Source organism: Molothrus ater, chromosome 1 (genome assembly GCF_012460135.2).
Source record: "Molothrus ater isolate BHLD 08-10-18 breed brown headed cowbird chromosome 1, BPBGC_Mater_1.1, whole genome shotgun sequence".
In the NCBI taxonomy this organism is placed as follows: domain Eukaryota; kingdom Metazoa; phylum Chordata; class Aves; order Passeriformes; family Icteridae; genus Molothrus; species Molothrus ater.
The window spans coordinates 104,060,955-104,084,205 of record NC_050478.2 but is presented as its reverse complement, the minus strand read 5'-3'; the positions used below and the strand labels follow the sequence as shown (position 1 = coordinate 104,084,205).

Here is a 23,251-nt window from a genome sequence, read left to right as displayed (position 1 = left end):
AGCAGTAAGTTCTTGCTTCTCTTGGTTCTAAGAATTGCACAGGACCTGTTTTGAAATTGTGGAGCTCTATGTGTTTCCCTCCTCCACGTCTTCATTGGAAAAGAAATAGGAAAACAACAAAATAAAAGAATTGTGAACACAAGCAAAAAAAATAGTTATTGCCATCTACTCTAACTAGGAAGATGACTCTGTTTATAATAAGGATACAAAATATAAGAAAATAACAAAACCCACCTGAAGTGATGTGAAAAGTAATCACATAGAGAAACCAGGGGAGTTTTGAGAAGGGACAGCACTATTTGGCCTTAAACCCCAAGTGATGTATTTGCATTTGAAGTTTGACAGGCCTCAGGGTCTAACAAGTGACAAAGGAGGCACTTTACGACTCCTGACTATCAAATGCCCTTAACATGAAAACACCTGGTTGATAGGCAGGGCCCAAGCTAGGGAACGGAATACCGGGATTTGCTCATTGCCCCAGGAGCAAGTGGCAGGAACAATAGCTGAAATTACAGGGACACAGCCTGACATTTGCGTTGCAGATGTTGGCTGGGCACTATGCATATGAAGCAATCCTGCCACAGAGCTGTCACAATCCATTTCCAAGCCAGGATGGACCAGCATTTTAGCCTATTCATGTTGACAGAGCTACATTTAAATAACGCCAAGTATGACAAAAGCCAGGAAATTCAAACTTAAAGCTACTGCTCAGGTCTTAAGCTCAGCTGTTAAGGAGAAAACAGCCAAATGGAACAAACTAGGGAAGGAGCAGTCCTTTCTTTGAGTCATATATACTTACAGGAGTGATCTCATTGAAATTAATAGGGCTGTCTGCATGAGCAAATGCTTCTCATTTGGATTAAAGCAGTTTCCATGTGTTCTCCGACTTACTTGGCTTTTATTAGAACATTTAATGTTTTTTTTCCCTAACTAGATCGTTTCCTTGCTTGTGGATTTCACTTTTTTCCTTGCTAGCCTCTGGGCACTGGTAGGGCTTTCCTTGCTGGCTGTCCTTTGAGAAACCCTCGTGTAGGGAGAAGTCCCTTCTGGGGACAAAAGAAAACCAGAACAAGAAAAGGATGACTTGGGCATATGGCCAGAGGCACGTAGCCAGGGGGATTCCAGCAGGACTCGGCCACATGTCAGGCTGGGGACCATCCCTCTGCACGGCTGTCCCAGCCCACTGCAGGATGAGGCTGTCTCAACTCCTCGGAGCAGCAGAGGCCAGGATTGCTTGGAGAAGCCCTGCAGAGGAATGGTTTTCCATGCTTATGGCTGAGTGTGAGCTCATGGGTCTCTTTTTATTTTGCCATGCACAACTATTATGAAAAATGTACCTTTTCCTAAACTTTATTCTCTTGCATCTAACCTTTACTTTTTGTTTTCTTTTGAAACAATTGAAACAAACCAAACCAGCAGACAGTGTGTAAGCATTGCATAATTTGTCAGAACTGGATGCATTTGTAGAGGCTCTCATCTGAGCAGTGAGGTTCCTGCAGATTTGAGGTCAACCTTTATTCACACACTAGCCCAGAGGGCTACTGTATACACACAGGAGAATTATAATGACAGGTCTTGTGAGAGCCTTGGTTTTCTGTTTTAGTTTTTACATGATTTGGCCTGGCTTTTCTCACCACTAAACCCACATTACACCTGACTTGTGGTGAATCAGGCCTGCTGTTTGCTTCTGATGGTTATCTTTACACCAAAGCCACAGTACAACCTCATGTGAAAGAGAAACTTCTGGAGGCGGGGGCCAGGGGAAGCTTTCTGGTTTTTCCAAGAAGGTCAATATGAACAACAGCAAAATACCCTATCCAAGACAGGCCAAGGCCATAGGAATATGTTCCTGTGCCCACCCCTGCTGGGAAAAAAAATGGTCAGAGCTGTGCAGGGAGCCCGGTCTGATGGTGCTAATTTTGTATGTAAATGGTGACAATAGAGGTTTGAGCCAAAAGTCACCAACAACTGTGGTGAGGCTCTGACTATTTGAAATTTTACAGGGGAGAGGTAGGAGGAGAAAGCAGATGGTTGAGGAAAAAAACAAAAAAAGTCAACAGTTGATTTCACTTGAGACCTGATCCAAAGCGTCAATCAAGTCTCACAAGGTGTTTAGCCTCAGATGTGTAACATCTTTTCTTTTTTTTTATGAGAGCCCTAGAGTTTGTAGCCAACTTCCCTGTAACTGCAAAATACACTGAAATCACATCAAGTATGTTAGCTTAAAGTGTGATTGGTGTTCATCTGCCTGTCACACAAGCTGCAGCTTTATCAGAAAATGATTTCAGATACAACCAGAATATACTATCCAATAAATAATTCATGGCGGAAGGGAAGCCACATTTCTCTCTATATTGGCATTTCATCGTGCAGCCGCTGAACCACAGCTTGTTTTTATACAGAGCAGCAGACTCCATTTCCCAGCTAGAAACATTCAATCCCATCTGGTAGATCCATTCCCAGCTAGATAATACCCTACGTATCTATGTAACATACAAGCTACTGTCAAACAGCAGCGAGCCGTCTCCCCGAGACAGCTGTTCCGCACAAGGGCCGCATTGTCTGGAGGAAGCGCGGATCGTTTTACGTGGAGCGCTGGGGGGATGAGCCCTCTGTCAGCTGCCATGGCATCGAGAAAACCTCGCTCATCACACGTTCTCCTTATTTTGTTATCTGGCCAAACACATGCTGGGCATGTCAGGTTGGAAACAAAGGATGCATTCCCCGCTCTGGTTATGTTTCATTAGGGAAAGCAAAGCAAACGCACCTCTTCTGCTTCTTTCCTCTCTCCCTTTAAAGTGTATAGATGTATGAAAAAGACATTTTTCAGGGCAGGGTTTGTAACAACCAGGCTTTTGTTCCTGGCACTGCTGAGCGGGCAGAGTGGCCCGGGCCATATGCTTTTCCTTGGCACCAGGTAGAGCGGGACGTGCTGGGGTGCAGCAGAAAGCCCTGCACAGCCTCTGTGGGAGGCAGCTGCCACGTGCCATGGCAGCTGACAGCGTCACGCCGAAATAAGGACGGCAACAGTGGCCACCAAACCCAGGTGACCCTTCTCCTCCTGCCATTTCCAGTGACCACAAGAAGTGCCAGGACACATGCCGGGTGTGCTGTGAGGGGGCATTGGGAATAGCCAGCCTGACCATTCCTTTATGTTCCCCATAACTGACCCCTCCCACTGATTGCCCCAAGAGCCCTTTAAAACTGTCTTATATTAAAGACACCAAGACATTGAGAGAAAATTCTGTACAGATATGCATTTTCTGCATCTATCAGGCTCATAAAATTCACTTCATGTTTTTTTCCTACAACTTTATTGGTGCACCAACTACCTTGGTGCACAAATAAAATATTTATAGGTTTTTCCAGTATTATCAGTTCATAGAATCACAGAATAGTTGGGGTTAGAGAGGACCTTTAAAATCATCTAGTTTCAGCCTCATTGCCTTGGGCAACAACACCTTCCACTAGACAAGGCTGCCCAAAGCTCATCCATCTTGAACCCTTGTCCTTGAACCCTTCCTTGTCCTTCATGTCCTTGAACCCTTCCAGGGATGGGGCATCCACAACTTCCCTGGGCAACACCATTCCAGTGCCTCACCACCCTCATCATAGAATATGTTTTCGTTATGTCCTATGTTGTTATGACTTATAAAAGTTGTGTGTTAAGTGTTTGTTAAGTGTTCACACTTCTTTTTCAATCTAAAATCTTATTGTTCACAAGGTTTATTTCTTCATACTACAGAAACAACAGAAACTTTTATTCTGATACATGTTCAAAGAGATTTTTGAATACATTGATGATGTGAGTTAAAAATGAGATTCAAAAATTCTAGAACTTGGGAAATCTGGATCTGCTTTTAAGGTTAAACATTCCATATGTTTTCTTCAGAAGAAATTGTTAGCCTATTGTATAACATAAATTTTATATAAATATAAAACCTTTACATATCTTAAAATTCAGGTTATCTTATACTTGCCATTAAAATAAATTTCCAGTTGCTTACAATTTTGTCTAACTTTGGCTGTCTAGATCCCAGCTTTTCATTCACTGTGTTGAATGGAAAGTTCCAGCAGAAACAGCTTGTGCATTTCTAAGAATTTTTTTCCAGTGTTAATTTATTTCATAAATCAAAACCTTTACATTTCAGAAGAATTCAAACATCTCTTTTTTTGAGAGGAAAGGTTAAAATCTTTCAAGAAGCAATTCTGTAGCTGAAGTAATAGTCCTTGCTTTGGTAGTAGCTAATTTGGGAGTTGGAAAAATATTACTTTTATATCCAGGAAAACATACTTAGGCATGTCTAAATTATAAAAACCTGAATTCTCTATGAGCAGCTGCTTCTTAGTGTTTCCCAGAAGCTCACTTCTAAAACTTGAAACAGCTTTATTTGCAAGGAGCATTTTCACAGATTTACCTCTGTCTAAAGTTCACAGCTAGCAATAGTACTGTTCCTTGTAAGAGAAATAAATGGAAAAAACCCTTCTATTTTTACTGGGAGAAAAAATTCTGGACTGGGAAACACACGCTCAGCCCTTCTGCCCTAATTAGAGTAAACGAGTAAGATGTGAACTACTCAGTCCTAAACCCTTCTGGGTAATGAAGGTTTACAAGACAGTCCTGTTACTTTACAGGTAGGTTAATGTAGCTGACAGTGGTGACAACTCAGATGTAGTTTGCATGTGTGTGGTTTTTTATCACACAATATGAAGAGCTTCTTTTATTGGGATGGTCAAAGCAAATGAGAACTGCAAGGGAGATGTAGGGAGGCTGGAGAGGAAAAGAGAGAGAGAGAGAGAGGACAATTTGGAAACTGCAATCTCTTTCATTAGGGAGAAACATCTAAATACTCTTATGCCAATCACCATCTGAGAAGGCAACTGAAATATGAATGTAATTAAAAGGAACTACAATCTGTTAAACTATATTCTAAAGTTATGAGAAGTGATTTCAAACAGAAGAGTTAAGAAACATTAACACTACAAGATCCCTAACCACACTCTCCTAATTATCCGTTGAACTGTGCAATCCCAAAAACGAATACCACTGGAGTTTCAGAAGCGCCGAGCATTTGTATTCCCTGTCAGCTTTAATAAGGATTATGATATACATACATACAGTCCTTCTGAGAATCACAACCACAGCTTCATTAGCTAAGTAAGAAAGGGTACAATACAGAATTCACTGGAGTGAATTTCACCTATATTAAATACTTCTTTGCAGTTGCAATATTATTGTGTGTGGTTACTTACTGTCCTCAGGTAAGTTGTTTTCCCGTTCTTCTCTCTCCATCTGTTGGCACCACCCCTCCATACGGTCTCTCTCTGCCTGAAGTAGCTTCAGAAACCAGTGGCCATCTCGTGGGCACACTGACCTTTGAACAGCTTCCAGAGGATCTTCAGTAATAGAGTCAATCCATGGGTCAGGAGGAGGTAAAATTGAAGGATCAAAATCTGTCTCAAAGTCATCATCCACTGCACATGCATGGTAGTGGTTTCCTGACCCTTGTATGCTAACGGTAGAGGTGCTTGCATCGCGGGAAAACTGTCTTGATATTTGTCCGGAACATGTATTGTCCTCTTGAGGGTCGATTATTTCAAAGTTCTCATGGAAATCCAGGTCTGCTTGCACAGCTGTTGTCACACTATTAGATCGTGTAAACCTGCGAAAGCTTTGGAGAGCACAAACAGAAAATGTTTAGAAAGTTTTTTTCTAGGTAATTCGGCATGGAAGGACTTACTAAAATTCTGCCACTCTTCCTAAGACAGGCAGTCAAACCTCTAAGTGCTACACTCAGGTGGTTTTTTTTCCTTGAAATGATCAGCATAAGCTTTTTTTCTCTTGCACAAGCAAACAAACAAACATACATCTCTCTTTTTCCATGTAGACTCACTGTTTATTGAGACAATAATTATTGAGACAATTCTAGTTGTTATGTGATTTAACAAAGCCACAGGCCAGCCTCAGAGAGAGCTAACAATGCCAGTAGCTCAGGATTTTAGATTACTGATTAATGAAAAGTCAAAGGGGCCCAATTTTCAGAAGTGGTTTATCTTTCAAATTTTTAAACTCACACGCCTTTGAAGTTACACATCCAAACTCACAAGCCACATTTAAAAATCATACATGTGAAATCAGTAAGATACTAATACCAATGAGTCTACTACATATGTAATATTACACATTCCATTTATACAAAAAAAGTAATTTTAACTCAGATAAATATTTTTATTGCTTCTTCATATTTATATATCTGCCATCTCTCACAATTTTAGTGCCTATTGCCGGTGTCCAGACAATCTATTTTTCACATTCAAGCTTCAGTTTCAAAATGATCTCTTTTTCACCAAAGCTGGTACTCTCCTGTCTGTGTTACCCTCCTTGTGATGGTTTTTCTCCTGTAGGCAGCTTCCTCTCACCTTGCAGAGTTCCCCTCTGTTGGGGCATCTGAGGGCAAAGGCACGAGCAGGGGAGAGAGGAAGTTTGGGGGTTTGGGTTGAGTGGGTTTTTATTATGTAAACAGCACTTCAGATTCTGCAGTCTGAGGCATCTGACTGAAAAGGCTGACAGAGGAGGAGACAGAGAAGGAGTGAAAGACAAGGAATGATCAATGCTGTTGCAGGAGGTGGTAATGAGAGCCCATTTCATAGCAGTGAATTGTGGAGGTATGAGTGGAAAACAAGTGAGGCAGACTGCTGTCTTGCCCCATGATGAAAAAAAAGGTAGAACCATGAAGTAACCATAGATGTCCCTTAAATCAGTAATACTTAGGGTTCAAGATTAACAGTTTGGAACTGAACAGGGATAGATTCCCATCTCTTCTTCTTACAAATCCAGGATGCCTGTGCACTCATGCAGCCAGTATTTAGTCTCCAATTTGTTCTCAATCTCACATCTACATTTGAAACTAGTGTTAGGACCTATTACTCTGTGATATTTTGGCTGTTTTGCCATTGCCAGTTCTGTTTTTAGTTTGCAGTCAAGCAGCAGTGAAAATGCTGAAGAGATGGAGGAACTGGATGCTGGGCACCATTTCACTTCCCTTCATTTATATTCCACCTTCCAATGAAGAGCAATAGCCAATTAAACAAGTACAACTGACAGCAAAATTTCATCAAGTATGTTTAGTCTGCAGCTGGTGAGGGAGCAGATGGAAGGATGCTGCGGGAGGATTTAATGTCCTATATACCTGGTGCATCCAGATAGCTCAGGAGAACTGTAGTAGACTTCAAGGGGGATTGTAATTGGTCCTGCTCACAGAGGAAATTAATGGCTGTTGATCTGGGGCTTTGAGTGGAGTAGAGCAAAGCAAAACTAGAGTTGAGAAAGGTCCTCCAATAAAAATAAAAAGCCCATGATGTTAATTTGATGTCAAATTAACATGTCAGCCATACCAGTCCCAGGAAAACTTCAATAATAGATTGTGTATATATTTTTTTAATAATCAAAAGCCTTTTAACATAGTGCCTGCTGCTTGCAGTTCTTTTGTAACAAATGTTAAATGATACAAAAGTCATGGTTGTGCCACTGTAGTTGTGCATGATATGCACCAGCAAACTGAAAAATAAAGAGTGTGCAGAATCATCAGCTTGGTAGTATTTATCCTTTGGAAAGCAGAGAAAAGCATTTTGTTTTGGACTGATACAGCAGAAAAATTAGAAAGGGAGGACAAGGGTCACTGAGGAGGTGGAATCCTTTCCATAGGAGAAAAGGTTTAGAAAACATGGCTGAGGAAGACTATGGGAGATCTATGAAATTCTGACTAGGGTATGTTTCACCATTTCTCTGAGTGCAATAACTGTAGGGAGGAAGACAGCCTTAAATTGCCACGGAATCCTGGGAAAAAGCAAAGGTAAAAATAGGTTCAAAGAGAACTTGATCAAGTTCACAGGAAGAGCCATTACACATCTCATATTTGGCTTAGGAAGTTCCTGAATAACAAAATACTAAATTGGGAATGTCTACTGGGAGAAGTAGTGCTTAGTTCACAGGCTTTATACTTTACACACTCTCCTTTATACTTTTCCTAGTATCTGCTCTAGGCCCCTGGCAGAGAAAAGCTGTCATATTGGTATTAGTGATTAGAGAGACACTAGCATTAGGCTTACATTACAGTGATAATCTATTGTGAATCCAACACATGTTAGTTATACATCTTAGTTTTTTTAGAGATTGCTTTAATTTGACAACCAACCTGACAAATCCCTTATCTGCACTGAGGTATACAAACACACAGAACACACGCACAACACACACACAAAAACATGTGTGCCCACACAGGCACATGCTGTGCCTGAGGATTTCTTTTTAGTCATTTAGTCAAGGTTCACTGAGAGCCAAGGCATTAGTACACAGTGTACTTTTCCACACCTTCTATAGCACTGGTGAGAAAAGCAAATGCCTTAGTCCAGGCTTGCTCTTCTCCATGTTCCTGCCTCCATGTCACAGCCACCTTCTGCTTTCTCTGGTGCCCTAGACTCTGACATTCTTCTGTTTCAGATGACCACTTGTGTTTTCAGTTAACACCCTGGCTTTTCAGTGTAGGCCAAAACCCAAATGTGAAAGCATCAAAGTCTGCTTGACAGGAGGATGTTTTGCTGGAGGCTCTACATTTCAAGGCTTTCAGGAGTGTGCTCTTACTGGGTTCAGTATGAGCTAGTACCAGCAAACCCAGACTCTGCTGAACAAATGAAATAGAATGACCTACTTTTTTTGCCTTTGTTTTATCTATATAATAGTATGCTACAGGTTTGCATGACAGTTTCTTGGCACTGGATTATGTAACTTATCTGTCTTCAAAAGAAAAACAACTTGGCAATAGAATATAGCATCAGTTCAAAATTAAAAAAAAACTTCCAAGGAAATGTATTTTGAATAAAATGGAAATGTAGGAAGGCACTTACTATCTGCCTGCCTCCAGCTCATCTGTAAAAAACGCCTAATAGATGGTAATTTTAGTCTTTGACACAGCTTCCTCACTCACTTCCTGGATGTTTTACTCCTACAAAGTACCATTTGTGTTCCACATGAGCCTTTTATGCTTTGCTCTCACTTAAAACTCTATACTAGAGGAGAGCTGTTGAAGATAATGATAAAGTTTTTGCTACTTCTACCATATAAAACATTCACAAGTTTACCTAAAAAAAAAAGGAAAAGGTTCAAAACAGAGGTTTGCTTCTTCTTCTGCTTTCAGGCTTGGCCCTTTTGTACTCAGTTGTGCCCTGCAGGCAGAAGGTGTAATAATTACATCTTCAGAGAACTGCAGCAGATATTTGGCCTAGGGTGCAGAAAGCCATGAAACCTCAGACTGGATAAACCAGTATGGAGAACAACAGAATGATGTGTTTTGAACAACAACATGGTCACTTGTTGGCATTCAGCTCTCAACTTCTAAGTCTTTGGCTTTCTTTTGCAAAACATGTTTGCAATTCAACTTAGATAATTCCCTCCTTAAAAAAACTTCAACCCCCAAATTCCAGAAAAGATATTTCAAACCAACTGATGCATGGTCAATCTCACAGGTATTTAGGTTAAACTCAGCTTCCTTTACCCACTGACTGTCCTCCTCCTTGGTGGTGGGCTTCTCTGCTAAGGTTGCAGCTGCTGTCAGCAGAACAAAACAAACTGCAGAAGGAATTAGCAGATAGGGTACCATGTTTCTAATGGCAGGAACAATATTCCTGCTCCAACCCCATTCCTTGCAGCTGCTCATCTTTGTTCATCACATTGTTTAAAGCTAGTTGGTTTATTTTTTTTTCCCCAACCCTGGGGCTTTTCATTGCAGAGCAGAGATGCTGGCTGGAGCGCTCAGCCTCCCTCCAGGGCTTGGTCTGGTGCAGGGGGCCTATTGCCAGCCAGCAGGGTGTGATCAGAAATTCATGGCCAGTTCTGCCAAGGCCAGGCTTGCAGCAGCCCACCAGCTGGCTGGGAGCCACCAGGACTGTAAGCATTCCCTCAGCTCACAAGCTGCTGTGGCCAGAGAAGGAGATTGGCCCTGTCAGAGCCAGGGCCTGCTTTGCCTTTTGTGGACCAGAGCAGGAGCTCCTCCTCCAAGCATGCACAAGCTGGGAGGTGATGTGGGGAATGAGTCCCACCAGGATGGGACTGGCCAGAGGAATGGGTGTGGGTTGCAAGGGACATTTAAAGGTCATCTAGTCCAACCTCCCTGCAATGAGCAGGGACATCTTCAACTAGATCAGGCTGCTCCAATCCCTCTTCAGCCTGACCTTGAATGGTTCCAGGGATAGGACACCTACACCTTCAGAATTTCTCACTGGAATGGCTTCCACCACGGAGAACATAGATAGCCAGAAAATGCTGCTGAGAAAAGCCATGCAAGTAGTTCACAGAATCACAGAATATTCTTAGTTGCATGGGACCCAAAAGGATCACCAAGTCCAACTCTTAACCCTGCACAGGACATCCCCCAAATGTCATATCATGTACTTCCTGCTTAGCTTACCCAAAATACAGACTTGAAAGGTCTACTCTAAAGAGTACAGTGTTGAGAAGTTTTAGTTAGAGTTAGGGAAGAACACCAAAGCCTGAGTATTTTTTGTTCGACAGTAAGTAACCAAACCCAAACACCTACAGGAAAAAAACCAGAAAAATATGACTTTATATAGTAACAAAATCCATAGATGTGAGTTGTTTTTTTTTTTTTTCTTGGAGGAGACAACACAGGGTTTTTGTTTGATTATTTGCTTTATGTTAACATAGTCATGTTATTGCTATTTCAAATGATTCCACTTTATACCATATCAAGAGGTGTGCTGTGGTAGGATGTACTTTGTGTATCTTGTGTTAGGGCACACTTTTGTGCATCAAGATATGGCGGCATCTTCCTTGGTGCCCCAGAAACCAGAGAAGAGGGAGAACCACCATCTGTCTACTGCAGTCTCCTATGGCAGTAGGAGAAACTACCATTGTTTCAGTATTCAAAAATTCTTGTGATGGCAAATCAGGTACAATTACCAGCTGATGGTACATCTAGAAGGATGAGTGAGACCATTTTGGAGGTGAGAATGTAATAGGAGGAGATCTTGGGGCAGGCAAGATAAATCGCAAGAGAGACTAAAACTGATTACAGAGCCATGGGACTGAAAACCCCTTGTTCGTGAAGAATGCATGCTAATTGTTTTTGGCAGAATAAATTATTTCTTTTTTTTCTGCTTCAGTAGAACTGGCTGACTTTTAACAACTCAATTATCTTCTCTAAGTGAGGAGGGTGGTCTTTTGAGGTCAAGAAGAAGTTACATATAGAAAAAAAGGACAAACAAAAATGGACAGAAATTGAAGTGCCCTAAGATTGCATGGATGAATTTCATTAGGTACACTTTTCAAAACTGCCCTGGAAGGAAAAAGGGAACATTTTGGTTAGGGTTTTGTCAGCATCATGGGGAAGGTCAGGTGAGAGATAAAAGATTAACCGCAGTAAGATCATGAGGTTGAAAGAAATGTGTACCAATTTGTCTCCAAAAGAATGACCAGACAGAGTTACTCTATAAATGCTAGAAATCACAGAGCTGCAGTTAGGGAATGGGTCTGAAAAATATTATTTAGAACCAGCAGCATAAAAACTGAGGATAAGATAAACAGCAGCAATAGATCCAGTCGTAATGTGGTCAGGTAGCAGGAAGCACATTTATCCTTTGAGCAGTACAAGAGGAGGAGGAGGAGGACTGAAGCATTTGTCTTGGCAGGAGGCCCATGAGAAAGTGAAGGGCCAATGAAAGGTCTGAGGCGAGATGGAAGACTGAAGAGAGAGAGCTGTCCTGTGAAGATGCTCTGTTTTTGAATTACTTTGGCCAAGAAATGGAGGCAGAGCATTTTGCTTACCTGGTCCAAACACAGAAGAAGGAATATTTAAAAGGACATGAGGAGGTAAGACTCCTTAGTGTGAGAATCACAATTGTATGAGGTGAGGGAAAGGGGAAGGAAAGAACAGGAAGCCAAGAAGAAGACTGAAAGTTGTGGTAGGTTTTGGTGCATTAGGCAAAGAGCTTTATTGTTTTGTAACAGTGTAATTAATAGCTTAGACTGTCAAGGAAACATGATCAATTTACTGTATTTATTCTTCCTGCTGTGTCATTCTTCTCATTTTACATTTATTTAGTATTTCTGGAATATTTTTAAAGACATTAATTTCTCAAAGATTCAGCTAAAAGGGGCTTTTCTTAGGCTTTGCAGATGTTATGGTGCAGGGACAGTGAAGAATGTACTGTATTTACAATTCTATTCCTGTAACAGATAATCAATACATTGTGCTCTGCTGTATTATGGGGAAAAAAAAAAGTAGTATGAGTGCCCAACTGTGATGATAAGCCCTTTGTGTCTTGAGTGCACTCATTTTCTAAGGATTAGGGGCTGTCCTTTATCAGGCAGTTCACTTCTGAAAGTCCATGATAGATTGCTGCTTTCCCCTCTGCTCCAAACAACAGCAACCTCAACTTTATCAGCTAGGAAACCCTCAAACACTGCTGTCAGTAAGTAATGCAGAAATATTGCTTTCTCAGGGCAGACTCTCACAGGAAAATCTTACCTTTTTCTCTGGAGCAATAAAAACTGCTGTAGAAAGAGGACTTTGGATGTAAGGTATTTACAAACAGCCATTTCTTTCTTTCTTTCTTTGCAGGGAGGGGGAGGGTTGGGCTTTTGGGGTAGTTATTTCCTTTGTGCCCAGGCTGAAGTGAAATGGTCCTTCAGCATCCATTCTAATGTGCTCATTTATCTGGTGCTGGAAGAGTTGAGGGTAAATGGGACTAAGGTCTAACACATAAAGAAATGTCTGCCAGCAAGAGATGTTTTAGCAGGTTAATGAGGAACTTGGTAACAGCCTAGCAGGATCATTGCAAAATCACGTTTCTTTTTCCTGAAATCACTTTAGTCTTTTAAAACCTCAGGAAAATTCTCTTCTACTTTACAGGGAGATTTGATTGAATTGAAAATGGTGTAGAGACACCTGCTATTTTTGAGTATTTTTAGCAGATTTAGGAAAAAAATGGTGTGAAAATTGACATCTCCACTGGCTCCTGCAGTCAGCAGGCCAGAAGGGAAGGGCCTGAATTTTGTCTGCTCAGATTTGCTGCACCCAGTTTTTTTCTGGAGAAATTACAAGGATAACTTCTCTCACTGTCAAGTCATACTGCACTGAGGTTTTGCCTATGACGCAGGAGGTACTGAGAGTTATCAAGGATGTGGCTCCAGCATTCAAAAGTCACATTGTGCCCAAGTGGCTTGAGAAAAGAGAAGCAAGACTTGTGTGGGTGCTTGGAGTCACAGCAACACTGGGCAGGCCTGCACACTCAAAGGCAAGGGGAGAGTCTGGCTTTTCTTCAGCCACTGAGTCCAGTTTTGGGAAGGAAATAAGATTTGCAGTAGTGGCCACGCACTCAAAAAGTTTATGTGTCCCAAGTGTTATGCACAGTTATGCTGCCCTGCAATGTACTGCAAGTTTGTCATCAGAAAAGAAACACAACCCTTTAAGACAGCTGCTCTAGTTTATTTTCTCTTTTAAATTTTTTTTTCTTGGAGGATATTTGTTCACTAACTCAGGATGTACTGTGGATTGTAGGGAGAGCAGAGTTTTACAGGCTTGTTTTGTAATCTCAACATTTTTTTTTTGCAAGGGAACAATTGTAATGCAGAGATGTCTGGGTGAGATACCTGAGTAAAAGCATTCAGTTTGGCTCTGCCACTGCACTGCTACATGTGGCTGAAATTATTCTGCTGAAAAACAAGGTAAACTTTTCCTCATCAGTTCTATGCTGCTGCAGCAATCCCAATACTAATTGCAACACTGCAACACTGTCTACTGTTTAGGTAGATTTTCTGGGGAAAAAGAGATTATTAAAAGTATATGAGACCTCAAATTATGTGGCACCTCTTTTCCATTTTTCTCACTGGTCCTGAAAAATCTTCTCTGAAAAACAAGAGCTACAACAATTATAAGACTCAGCTTTTCAGCTGGGTGATCTAACAATTCATCCAGGAAGCAGGTTTATGTGGTCATGTGTGCAGGAACTAGGGCTCTTAAAATTAGTTGTGGCATAATTATTTACTTTAGAAAAACAGTATTAACTTTTACTCACCACTTCTCCTCCTCTACTTGAACTCCTATGGACTGGAACTTACTGGTTGCTTTATTATCACCTGGTATGGTGGATTCTTCAGCACCATCAACCTTAAAAAAACCCCAAAACATGACAGGTAATTAGAATGTATTTTAGCAGAGGTATCAGCTGGCTACTTGCAGTTTCTATGCACCTTAACTACTGAGTGTCTGCACACAGAACTTGTACCATGAGCTCCTTCATCTAGTCATTTCTCTGTGGTGTGCTCTTTTATGATGTTATTAGTGAATATTCATTATTCTTAATCTATAAAGCATTTCTGATAAGACAATATTCAGCCTGCAACATGCAGATGGATTTTATCTGGTATTTTATAGAGGCTGGATGTTCACATTTGTTAGAGCACATCTCTGAGCAGCTGTAACTCCACCGTTTGATTTTACTTTCTGTCTGTTCGTGCATGCATATGTGAACTCATGCCAAAATCAGGTGTTTATTTTGTTTAAATGTTAGTGCCTCAAATCAGAGCACTGCAGAGAAAAGATTTTAAGAAAGCAGAATGAGTCTTAGATTCATTTTCTTTACTGCTTCATCTTGCAAACAGGTGGTTCCCAGGAGCACAAGCTGGAACTTAATACCACATCTCCAGCTCCAGCTCCATGAGGAGATTTGTGCCAACAGTATAAAGTTAAAATTTAACCACAGATGCGTCTTTCAACAAAAACACAATATTCTGGGTCCACTCAGTGTAGTTGTAAATTACCAATGCTATATATAATATGGATAGTCATACAGGAAAAACATTTTGCAGCAGACAGAATTTTTGGGCCATAGCAGTGTTGTGAAGTAACCTGTAGCCTCAAACTGACCATGGGTGTGCAAAATATCCAGCTCTAGTGGCTGTTCCACCAGCAACTTCTTGTTGAGAGCCACTTGACCAACCTGTGCAGGAAAAGTGCTCAGTGAGGGATGGGAGTTACAGAAGCTGTTCTGTGAGGTGAAGTACTTCCTTGATACTGGGGTTCTGGGGAGCTAAATACACCTTAAATTCCATAACTGACAGATTGAAGCAATCTTTAATGGAAGGGCTTTTCTTTGCTTGACTTTGCTTGTTTGCTCAGCAGATTTACAGCAGACTTGCAATGTCCTAAGAGTGACTGATGGGTGTAGAGGACACACATGGAGGTTCACCAGAAGTGCACACTAGGTTTATTTGGCAGAGGAGGAAGAAAACCAAGAATATACCTGTGGCTATTGCAGCTTGTGCTGCTTTACAGAGATGGGTTGAACTATCATCAAGGTGTATACTTGGTCTGAGCTCAGACTAAGCCTGGACTAGGCTCCCTTTACTCAGTGAAGAGAGACTGACTCTACTGCCAGTCAGAGGGCTGACAGTGTACCTACCTCCTTTAGGGCAGTTGTTTGTAAGAGAAGTAATTTCTGGCATCAACACCTATCTAAGGTATTTCTACTCCCACACTACCCCTTCAGCTGTACCAGCATGACTGCTTGTGCAATGATGCTGCAAAATGGATCAGACAGCAGACTAGTGAAGTCAGTTTCTTTTATCTGTGAAGCCTGTCTGACTTTAAAAAGCTCATTGATGTGCACAGCTGTGAGGGTGGCACCACACACAGGCAGGAATTCTGTAAGGCTGCATCACTGCTGAGGGTTTCACTTCATGTCATCCCAGCTTCAGGTGGTTTGTACCACGTCTTCATGGGTTTGTACACAAAGCCTGCCTTGGCAGACTCTCACGTACCATCCCCAGATTTCATGATTATCCTATGATTATAGTGGTCATCTGTAAACTTCAAAGTTTAAGAGGGAGATTGTCAAAAGCTTGAAGAGCATATGGAGCTCTGTTTTCTTCAGATCTCAGGAAACTGAGGCCTCTATACCTTTCAAAAGCAGCATTTGTTACTTGCAACACTACTTTAAGAAGAGATAGCAGGGAGATGGTCTCTCAAGAACCATGATTCACATTACCATTGATCATTTTGGCTTCCACAAACATGGAAATTATTTCTTTGTACCCATTGCTTTGCAGGGTCTTTGCTAAGAAGTCTTGGTTTCTTGGATTGGTGAAATAAGGGATTACAATAATATAATGGCATCTTAGGCTTGTCTGGGAATGAGAATACATAACAGAGGAGTTTTTCTCTACCCTGTCCCACCTCAATCTTTCTCCTGTGTTTAACACTGAACATCAGCCCTTCTTTCAGAAAATACCCAAAACAAACAGCTCTGAAGCAGTAAAAGTCTACAACAAAGACAGTGAACTGAACCCACAGGCAACAGTTATTATTGCCCTTCCAAGACGAATTGAGAGAAAAGTCACAGCTTCTCCAGCAGCTACCCCTGGGATGGCATACTTCAGCACAGCACCTCTCATCTATCTCATCAGGGTGATGTAGAGATTTCATGGTAAATTCTTAGACTTTGCTAATCAGATAAGCCTGTCCAGGCACAGAGTGCTGTGCTTACAACTACCTTCTGCAAGAAAAAAATATTTCTGTCTTCCTGTGAAGGCTGATAAGCTGTGGATTGCTATTCTATTTGCTCAAGATTCATCTCCTGTCAAAACTTGTGTTGATTCTCAGTTGATTTTAAGTTCAAGCACTTTCTTACAAAAGCTAATTCTGCAAACAGATAGTTGGGAGTCCTATGCACATCTTTTTTTTTTTCTTTGGTGGGGGGGAGTAGGGGGTGGAAAAGATAAATTAAGAAAGCTGATTACACCAGACTAATTTATTTACTCTTGTCCTTTCTGTAAACATGAATGAACTTTAGCAGGGTTAGTTTTCTTCTTTCATTCCACTAGAGGTAACAAAATGTAATTTTCTTTAACAAGGGCAAATCAGAAGGAACTTATCTTCTGTTCCTGAGGCTGAGATAGGAACAATGCTGCCTCATTCAAGTGGCTACCAGTCATTATGAAATGCATGAATAAGCAGCAACAATTAATTCAGTGAGGCTGGATGAAAATATTTTTTTGGTGGTAGTGTAATGTAAATCATTGTTTTACACATTCCCTTTCAATGATTTAATTCATGCCTTTCTGACCCCCGCTGTGTTATGATTCATAGATTAGTGCTCATGTGTGTAATTTAACAGAGCTGAATAACAAGTAGCACAGAGACTCAAACAAATGCTTGCATCTGATGTATTTATGATAAATTAGGAAAACATCATTAGTACCATGCAGAATGATTATGCTGGTGCAAGTTCTACATAGGTACCTGTCAGGACAGGAAGAAAAATATACAAAACATTGTATAATGAGCAGTAAACCAGATGTAGGAATCCAAAACAATGGCAAGCATATAATGCATATGCTTTATAACACTGTAATACTGTACCTGTATTCCAATAGATAAGCATCTGTTTTTCTTGAAATGGTCTTTCTTCCTATCTTCTACTGCAACAGTGGCAATGGTTGTGGTGGTGGTGACAGTGGCAGTATTGTTCCCCACATGTTGGCTTGCAGGGCCGTGGATCTGCGCATTGGCAGCTTCAATAGCAGCTGTCAGTGCCTTCATACTGTCCAGGCTTTCCGTGGAGTTGCTAAGTCCAGACTGGCTGATGATATCTCCCCTCTGTCCATGCCCATCCATGTAGGCATCTTGGGCAGACTCTGTGCTGCTCTGGGCTGTGATGGAAATAAAGGGTTTGGTGGTGGTTCTCGGTGGGACTGGAGGCGGCGTCTTCTTGTAGGTGGTAATGCAGGATGACACTGGAAAAAACATAGCAGAGTTCTTGTTGATGCTGAAAAAATGCGGAAGATGGGTGCAAACGTGATCTCAAAGCATCAATAAGCATGGACAGAGCAGAGGTGAGCAAGGAGGAGGCTGTTAGCCAAAGAGCCCCCAAAAGTCCATCTAAGTGCCAATAGTAATGCCCTGCTTATCAGTGTCTTCCATTCCTCCTATGTGAGAGGCAGAATTGCTAGTAGGGCAAATTGGGAAAGAAGGTATCTATTTGCTAAGTTCCTCCTTAGTCTTTTTAGGATTGTTTTCCTCAATATATTTTCTACTAACTGTTCTAAGGGGAACAAGACTTTCCACCAAAACGTTTGTTCTGCTTATGGCTCCCAAACAAGATTCACAAGGATGATGTCTCCAACCACTTATCCCAGCTAAACTGTATTTCAAGCAGTTTTATTGCAATTGTTTTCTGTCTCTCTACACTGTCCTACTATGTGCAGAATTTCAAACCACAATTTTCTGATGAGAGAGAGATTCTCAAATCATCCTTTATCAAAGTTTGTTAACACTCACCATGCTTGGACTTGTGTATTTCTTTCTATAAAATGTCTCACTTGTTGCACAGACTTCTCAAATACTTTGAAATGCTTTGTAAGTTATTGAGGACATACTTAAAAGAACATTTTGCCATGCCTAATTTCTCACCATAAATATAACATCAGTTCTGGAAAAAAAATTTGCTTGATTTTACACACAGGGAGTCAGTGTAATGTAGTCAATGGCTAAAACATGACAGTCAGTGGTAAAGTGTAAGTATAAAAGTATGCAATAACAAACACTTTAATAAAAGTTCATATTTTGAAGGCCACACTCTCTTTGTAAGTGCTGCTATGTGGAGTTATAAGTTTAGCTTGACGTTCCCAGGTTAAAATTATTGTTCTGTATATACAGAACTACATAGAGAAAGCGCTATATGGAGATTACAACATCTTCCTTTAAGGGTTAGTTGGCAGCTCTGCATTATTGAAGTCCTGGAATGCTTTCAAGGGAGGAAAGAAAGCCCATTAAGAACAAAAAACAACCATGATATGCTCTATTTTTTAACAAAATAAAATGCAGGCATGAACCTGTGCAAAGTTCAGACACAAACTTGTTAACATAAATTCTTATTAACAGTAATCATATGGCAAGAAATGATTCATCAGATCATTTTAACTGGCAGACGTCTATGCCACCCACATAAAAGGTAACTCTGCTACAGCTGTTCTGCTCTCTGTTTGTACTGTACCTGCTTGTCGAGCCAGAAGCCATTATGGTATTAATTTGACTAGCTCACATCCATATGCCTCATATCTCCCCATAGCTGTAGGAATAGTTACAGTGTGAAAGGTGCTTCCAGGGCATGAAATCACACAGGATTTTTTTAAAGGACTCTAGTATAAGTTTCTAATAACATGTCTGAACCCATGTTAAACATGTTGAATACTAATGGAAAAAAAGAGTGTTTCAGGTAGTGAGGGTTTTGAAACTATGATTCACTTCTGAAGAATCAAACTGAAACAACGGCATCTCTGAGAGATGTCTAAAAATGGACTTGTCAATTTTTAACTCTGGGGAAGTGAATAGTTAGTAGAGTTAAAGGTGTTTTATAAAGTGCTCATGACAAGGTCAATACCTGGAACTAACAGAAGGGATGACAGTTTTACAAAGGAGATTATAAATGTTTTGCTGTTTGTCACTGGTTTTGGTTCTGTCAAAAAGCATTTGTTGTGACAGCACATGCAGGTAAACCAGCTGCTGTTGCTGCAGCACAGTCATGTAATCCAGGACTCATGGAGAATTGTGGAGTCAGGATACCCCAGAAATATTCCAGGTAGTTCATGGTCAGGAGAATGTTCTCTGAGTTGTGGAAATGCAAACTGAAATTCAGCGCAGAGGAATTCAAAGCACACACACACATGCATATATCCAGGTAACACTTTGGGAAGTTGCTGCCAAACTTGTCAAATGGAGGTTCATGAGCAATGCCACTTTGCAATTCAGCAAAGTATAAATTGTACCATTTAAAATATGCTAGGAGGGGTACTGGGGAACTTCTGGAGACATGCCAGCACCTTCAGTACATCCCAGAATGGCACATAAGTATCATTTTTCTTACACAGCAGAGAGGGAAATGATAATGAAGCACACTTGAAAAGGTGTCTTAGGTAGGAGAGAGAGCATCAGAACCAAAGAGCAAGCCTTAACAAGACAGGTCCCCCCATCACTGGGCATCCTGCACCAGAAAGAAAGTCAATAGCAGCTGTCTATTGACAGCTACCATGTTCTCTGGACACAGCAGTACAAATACAGAATTGCCTGATTAAGTTGTCTTTCATTCTGTTGGTAAATGTACTCAATGAGGAGTATAATCCACACCGCCATGAAAGATGTTTGCACTCAGCTAATTAAATCTGAAGTTATTCTTAAGAGGGGGAGAGAACTGACAAGTCACATGGTGAAATTGTAAAGAGAAATAGCAAAACGTTCTTTTAGCAAGTCAAAACAAATCCTCGGTTTCCTGGAGTCACGCAGCACATACTGTACAGCTCCAGAGAAGCAGAGTGTGCAAGTCATAAAAGAACCCCAGGCACTTCATTACTGGAAATGATGTAAGCTCCTGCCACTCCTCTGCAGAAATGACACAAAAACAATGCCGGGGCCGCCGCCACCACTCTCGAAGGCAGCTGCTCCCAATGCCGGAGCTGGCCGAGCTGCTGAGGAACAGCAAGGAAAGCCTTGGAGCTGGCCGGGCCCTCAGAGCTGCTGAGGCACAGCCATGAAAGCCTTGGGGATGGCCAGGCCCTCCGAGCCGCTGAGGCACAGCAAGGAAACCCTTGGAGCTGGCCGGGCCCTCCGAGCCACCGAGGCACGGCAATGAAAGCCTTGGAGCTGCCCGGGCCCTCCGAGCCACCGAGGCACGGCAATGAAAGTCTTTTGGGGCAGCAACTCTTCTTCATGAGCCTTCAAGTACCTGGCAGCCTGTTCAGGGCACCTGAAGTATCTGCGGCTCTTCAAGTGGCCACGGTGTTTTGAATGCTAAGCTGCCCGAAAAACAAAACGAGTCCTCCCCGAGAAAATTATCGAGAGGCTGGCGCTCTCCGTGTCCAGCCAGGAGAGCCTGAGCATTCAGTCGGTGCAGGGAGAGCACATCCACTGCGGTGCGTTCCCCTGCACTCATCCCTCCAGCTCTCCTGCGGCAGGAGGACCTCAAGGGAGAGCACGACAGGACCACAGGACACGTAAAAAATTTGGAGCAATCGTCACTTCACACACAGGGAACTTGCAAAGTATGAAAGCTGGTTTAATTCACACAAGGAAGTGAATTTAAAGGGCTGTATAAATTCCCTGATAAATATGTTCTTGGACGTAGATCAAGGAGTGAAGTTCTGTACAGAAACTGATCTGACTGGAGAGTCAAGTCAAAGTAGTCTCGTGAATCATTAAAATTGTTTAGATATGGAGTTAATCAGAAATCTCTTGTTCTGAATAGTAAAAGAACCTCAGTTTGACACAACATAGACTAGTTTCCACGTTTTTTTCCAGAGAGCACATGCTGCTGAAGCAGGTACACATTCCTTTCCTAGGGCATATGCAAGGTTTAATCCAGAAACTAGTTAAGTCATGCACAAGAATCCTCAGACAGCCAGACCACTTTGAATCAGGCTCACTATTTCCAGTGTATCAGTCCTCCAAGTTATGGTCTCCTTTTCCTTTTGATCTTTACCCTATTTCTGTGTATTGCCTTCAGGTTACAGTTTAATCCCAAATACCTAGTGAAAAAAACCCACTTTCTCCAGATTAAAAAAAAAATAAATAAAAAAGAAGAAGCTACGGGTTTTGTCTTCCTAGCCAGTATTTCCAAACAACTAGCTCATGAGACAGGAATTTGGAACAGGGAGTGTCAACCACCCAGTTCAGAAGGAAGTCTAATGATAAAAAAATAATCCCAGATTGCATAATAATAAAGGCTTGAATTTGAATGTTTCATTGTACTTCAGTTGTTTAAACATGCTCACTAGAGGAGATGAGCCCTCGGGAATAAACATCAGCATGCAAACACAAATTTTTAACTGAGTGAACGGGTGCTCAGGAGAGCTCCAACCAGATTGGCCTTCCAGTATCTTATGAAGGAGGGAAGGGGATTTTTTATATGAGCAGATAGTGACAGGCAAAGGGCAGTACTTTTAAACTGAAAGAGGGCAGGGTTAAATTAGATGCTAAGCAGAATTGACTCCAAGGATGGTGAGGGACTGGAGGTTGCCCAGAGAACGTATGGATGTGCCACCCCTGGAAGTGCTCAAGGCTGGGTTGGATGGGAGCCTGAGTAACCTGGTCTAGTGGGTAGTGTCCCTGCCCATGACACAGGGATTGGAACGAGATGATCTTTAAGATCACTTTCAACTCAAACCATTCTATGAGTCAATGATTCTCACTCACACACAACTAAGTATGAGGGTAAAAACCAGGAATTCTTCCATGCTGCACAGATGGACCTCAGTCTTCTGATTTACTGTCTGTTGAATGGGTGTGTTAACAGTGGTGCCCTTGTACCTCACACAACTGCCCCACAAAAACCACACATACAGGCAGGTCTCAGCAGACCTAAGCTTCAGTACTGCAGCCTCTGGGTTTAGAGGGGCAGTGCTCGATTTGGCTTGTTGGACTCAAACCATACACATATTTCCTTATGTTTTTGAGATTTGGGGGGAATACTTGAAAGTAGGGTTTCAGATCCTGTATTGTTATTTTTACATGCAAAAAATTGGTATGAAAACAGAGCATGCATTATCTTAATAAAAAACTAAGCAGATGGTTTCTCAGGATGTAGAGATTTACTATTACAAAACTGAAGCAAAGATTTTTACAAGAAGTTTTAAATTGCCCCAGGGAATAATACCACAGTGAGTTATGGATGTCATTATCCCAAATGAGAACTACTGAAGTCTAGATACCACACCATCAGGAATTCTGCCAAGGCCATGCTTTTTCCAGACCTCCCTCACCGCCAAGCTGATACCTGATTTGATGAAAGCCTAAGCTTCACTGGCTTAGGAAACAGGCAAAATTAAAAAAAAAACTAAAATCCGGCAGAAATTTATACAATGTATTTAAACTATTTTTATGGCACACAATACCACCACAGACTTAATATCCCATGTACTTGAAGGTTTAAAGCCATTGCTGGTGACCTTTTCATAAGTTTGGACATTTTTGTTTGCAAGTAGTGTGCCTCCAGCTTCCCAGCTGGATACAGTGAAGGATCTCCTGAAGGTGAGACTAAATATGGCTCATCCTGCATTTCAAATGAATTGAGTTGGAAAATCTGCATGTGCATACCCAGTGGATGACAGGTGAATATTTCTCCAGCAGATTTTTTTCTCCTTTTAATTTCTTATGCTGGAAGCTGCTGATGCCAGTCAGAAGCTTAA

The 23,251-nt window shown here is 41.4% G+C and overlaps 1 protein-coding gene across 15 annotated transcripts in view; it reads right to left on the bottom strand.

The window, feature by feature from the left end:
* DLGAP1 (DLG associated protein 1) overlaps positions 1 to 23,251 on the bottom strand; it is a 396,907-nt gene that overhangs the window by 9,424 nt on the left and 364,232 nt on the right. For all 15 annotated transcript variants that reach the window (XM_054516701.1, XM_054516658.1, XM_036398012.2 and 12 more), the window contains 3 exons: positions 17,436 to 17,809; positions 14,092 to 14,183; positions 5,254 to 5,672 (listed from right to left, as the gene is read on the bottom strand). In XM_054516701.1, the coding sequence (XP_054372676.1) occupies positions 5,254 to 5,672; positions 14,092 to 14,183; positions 17,436 to 17,809 (885 nt within the window). The remainder of the gene's footprint in view (positions 1 to 5,253; positions 5,673 to 14,091; positions 14,184 to 17,435; positions 17,810 to 23,251) is intronic.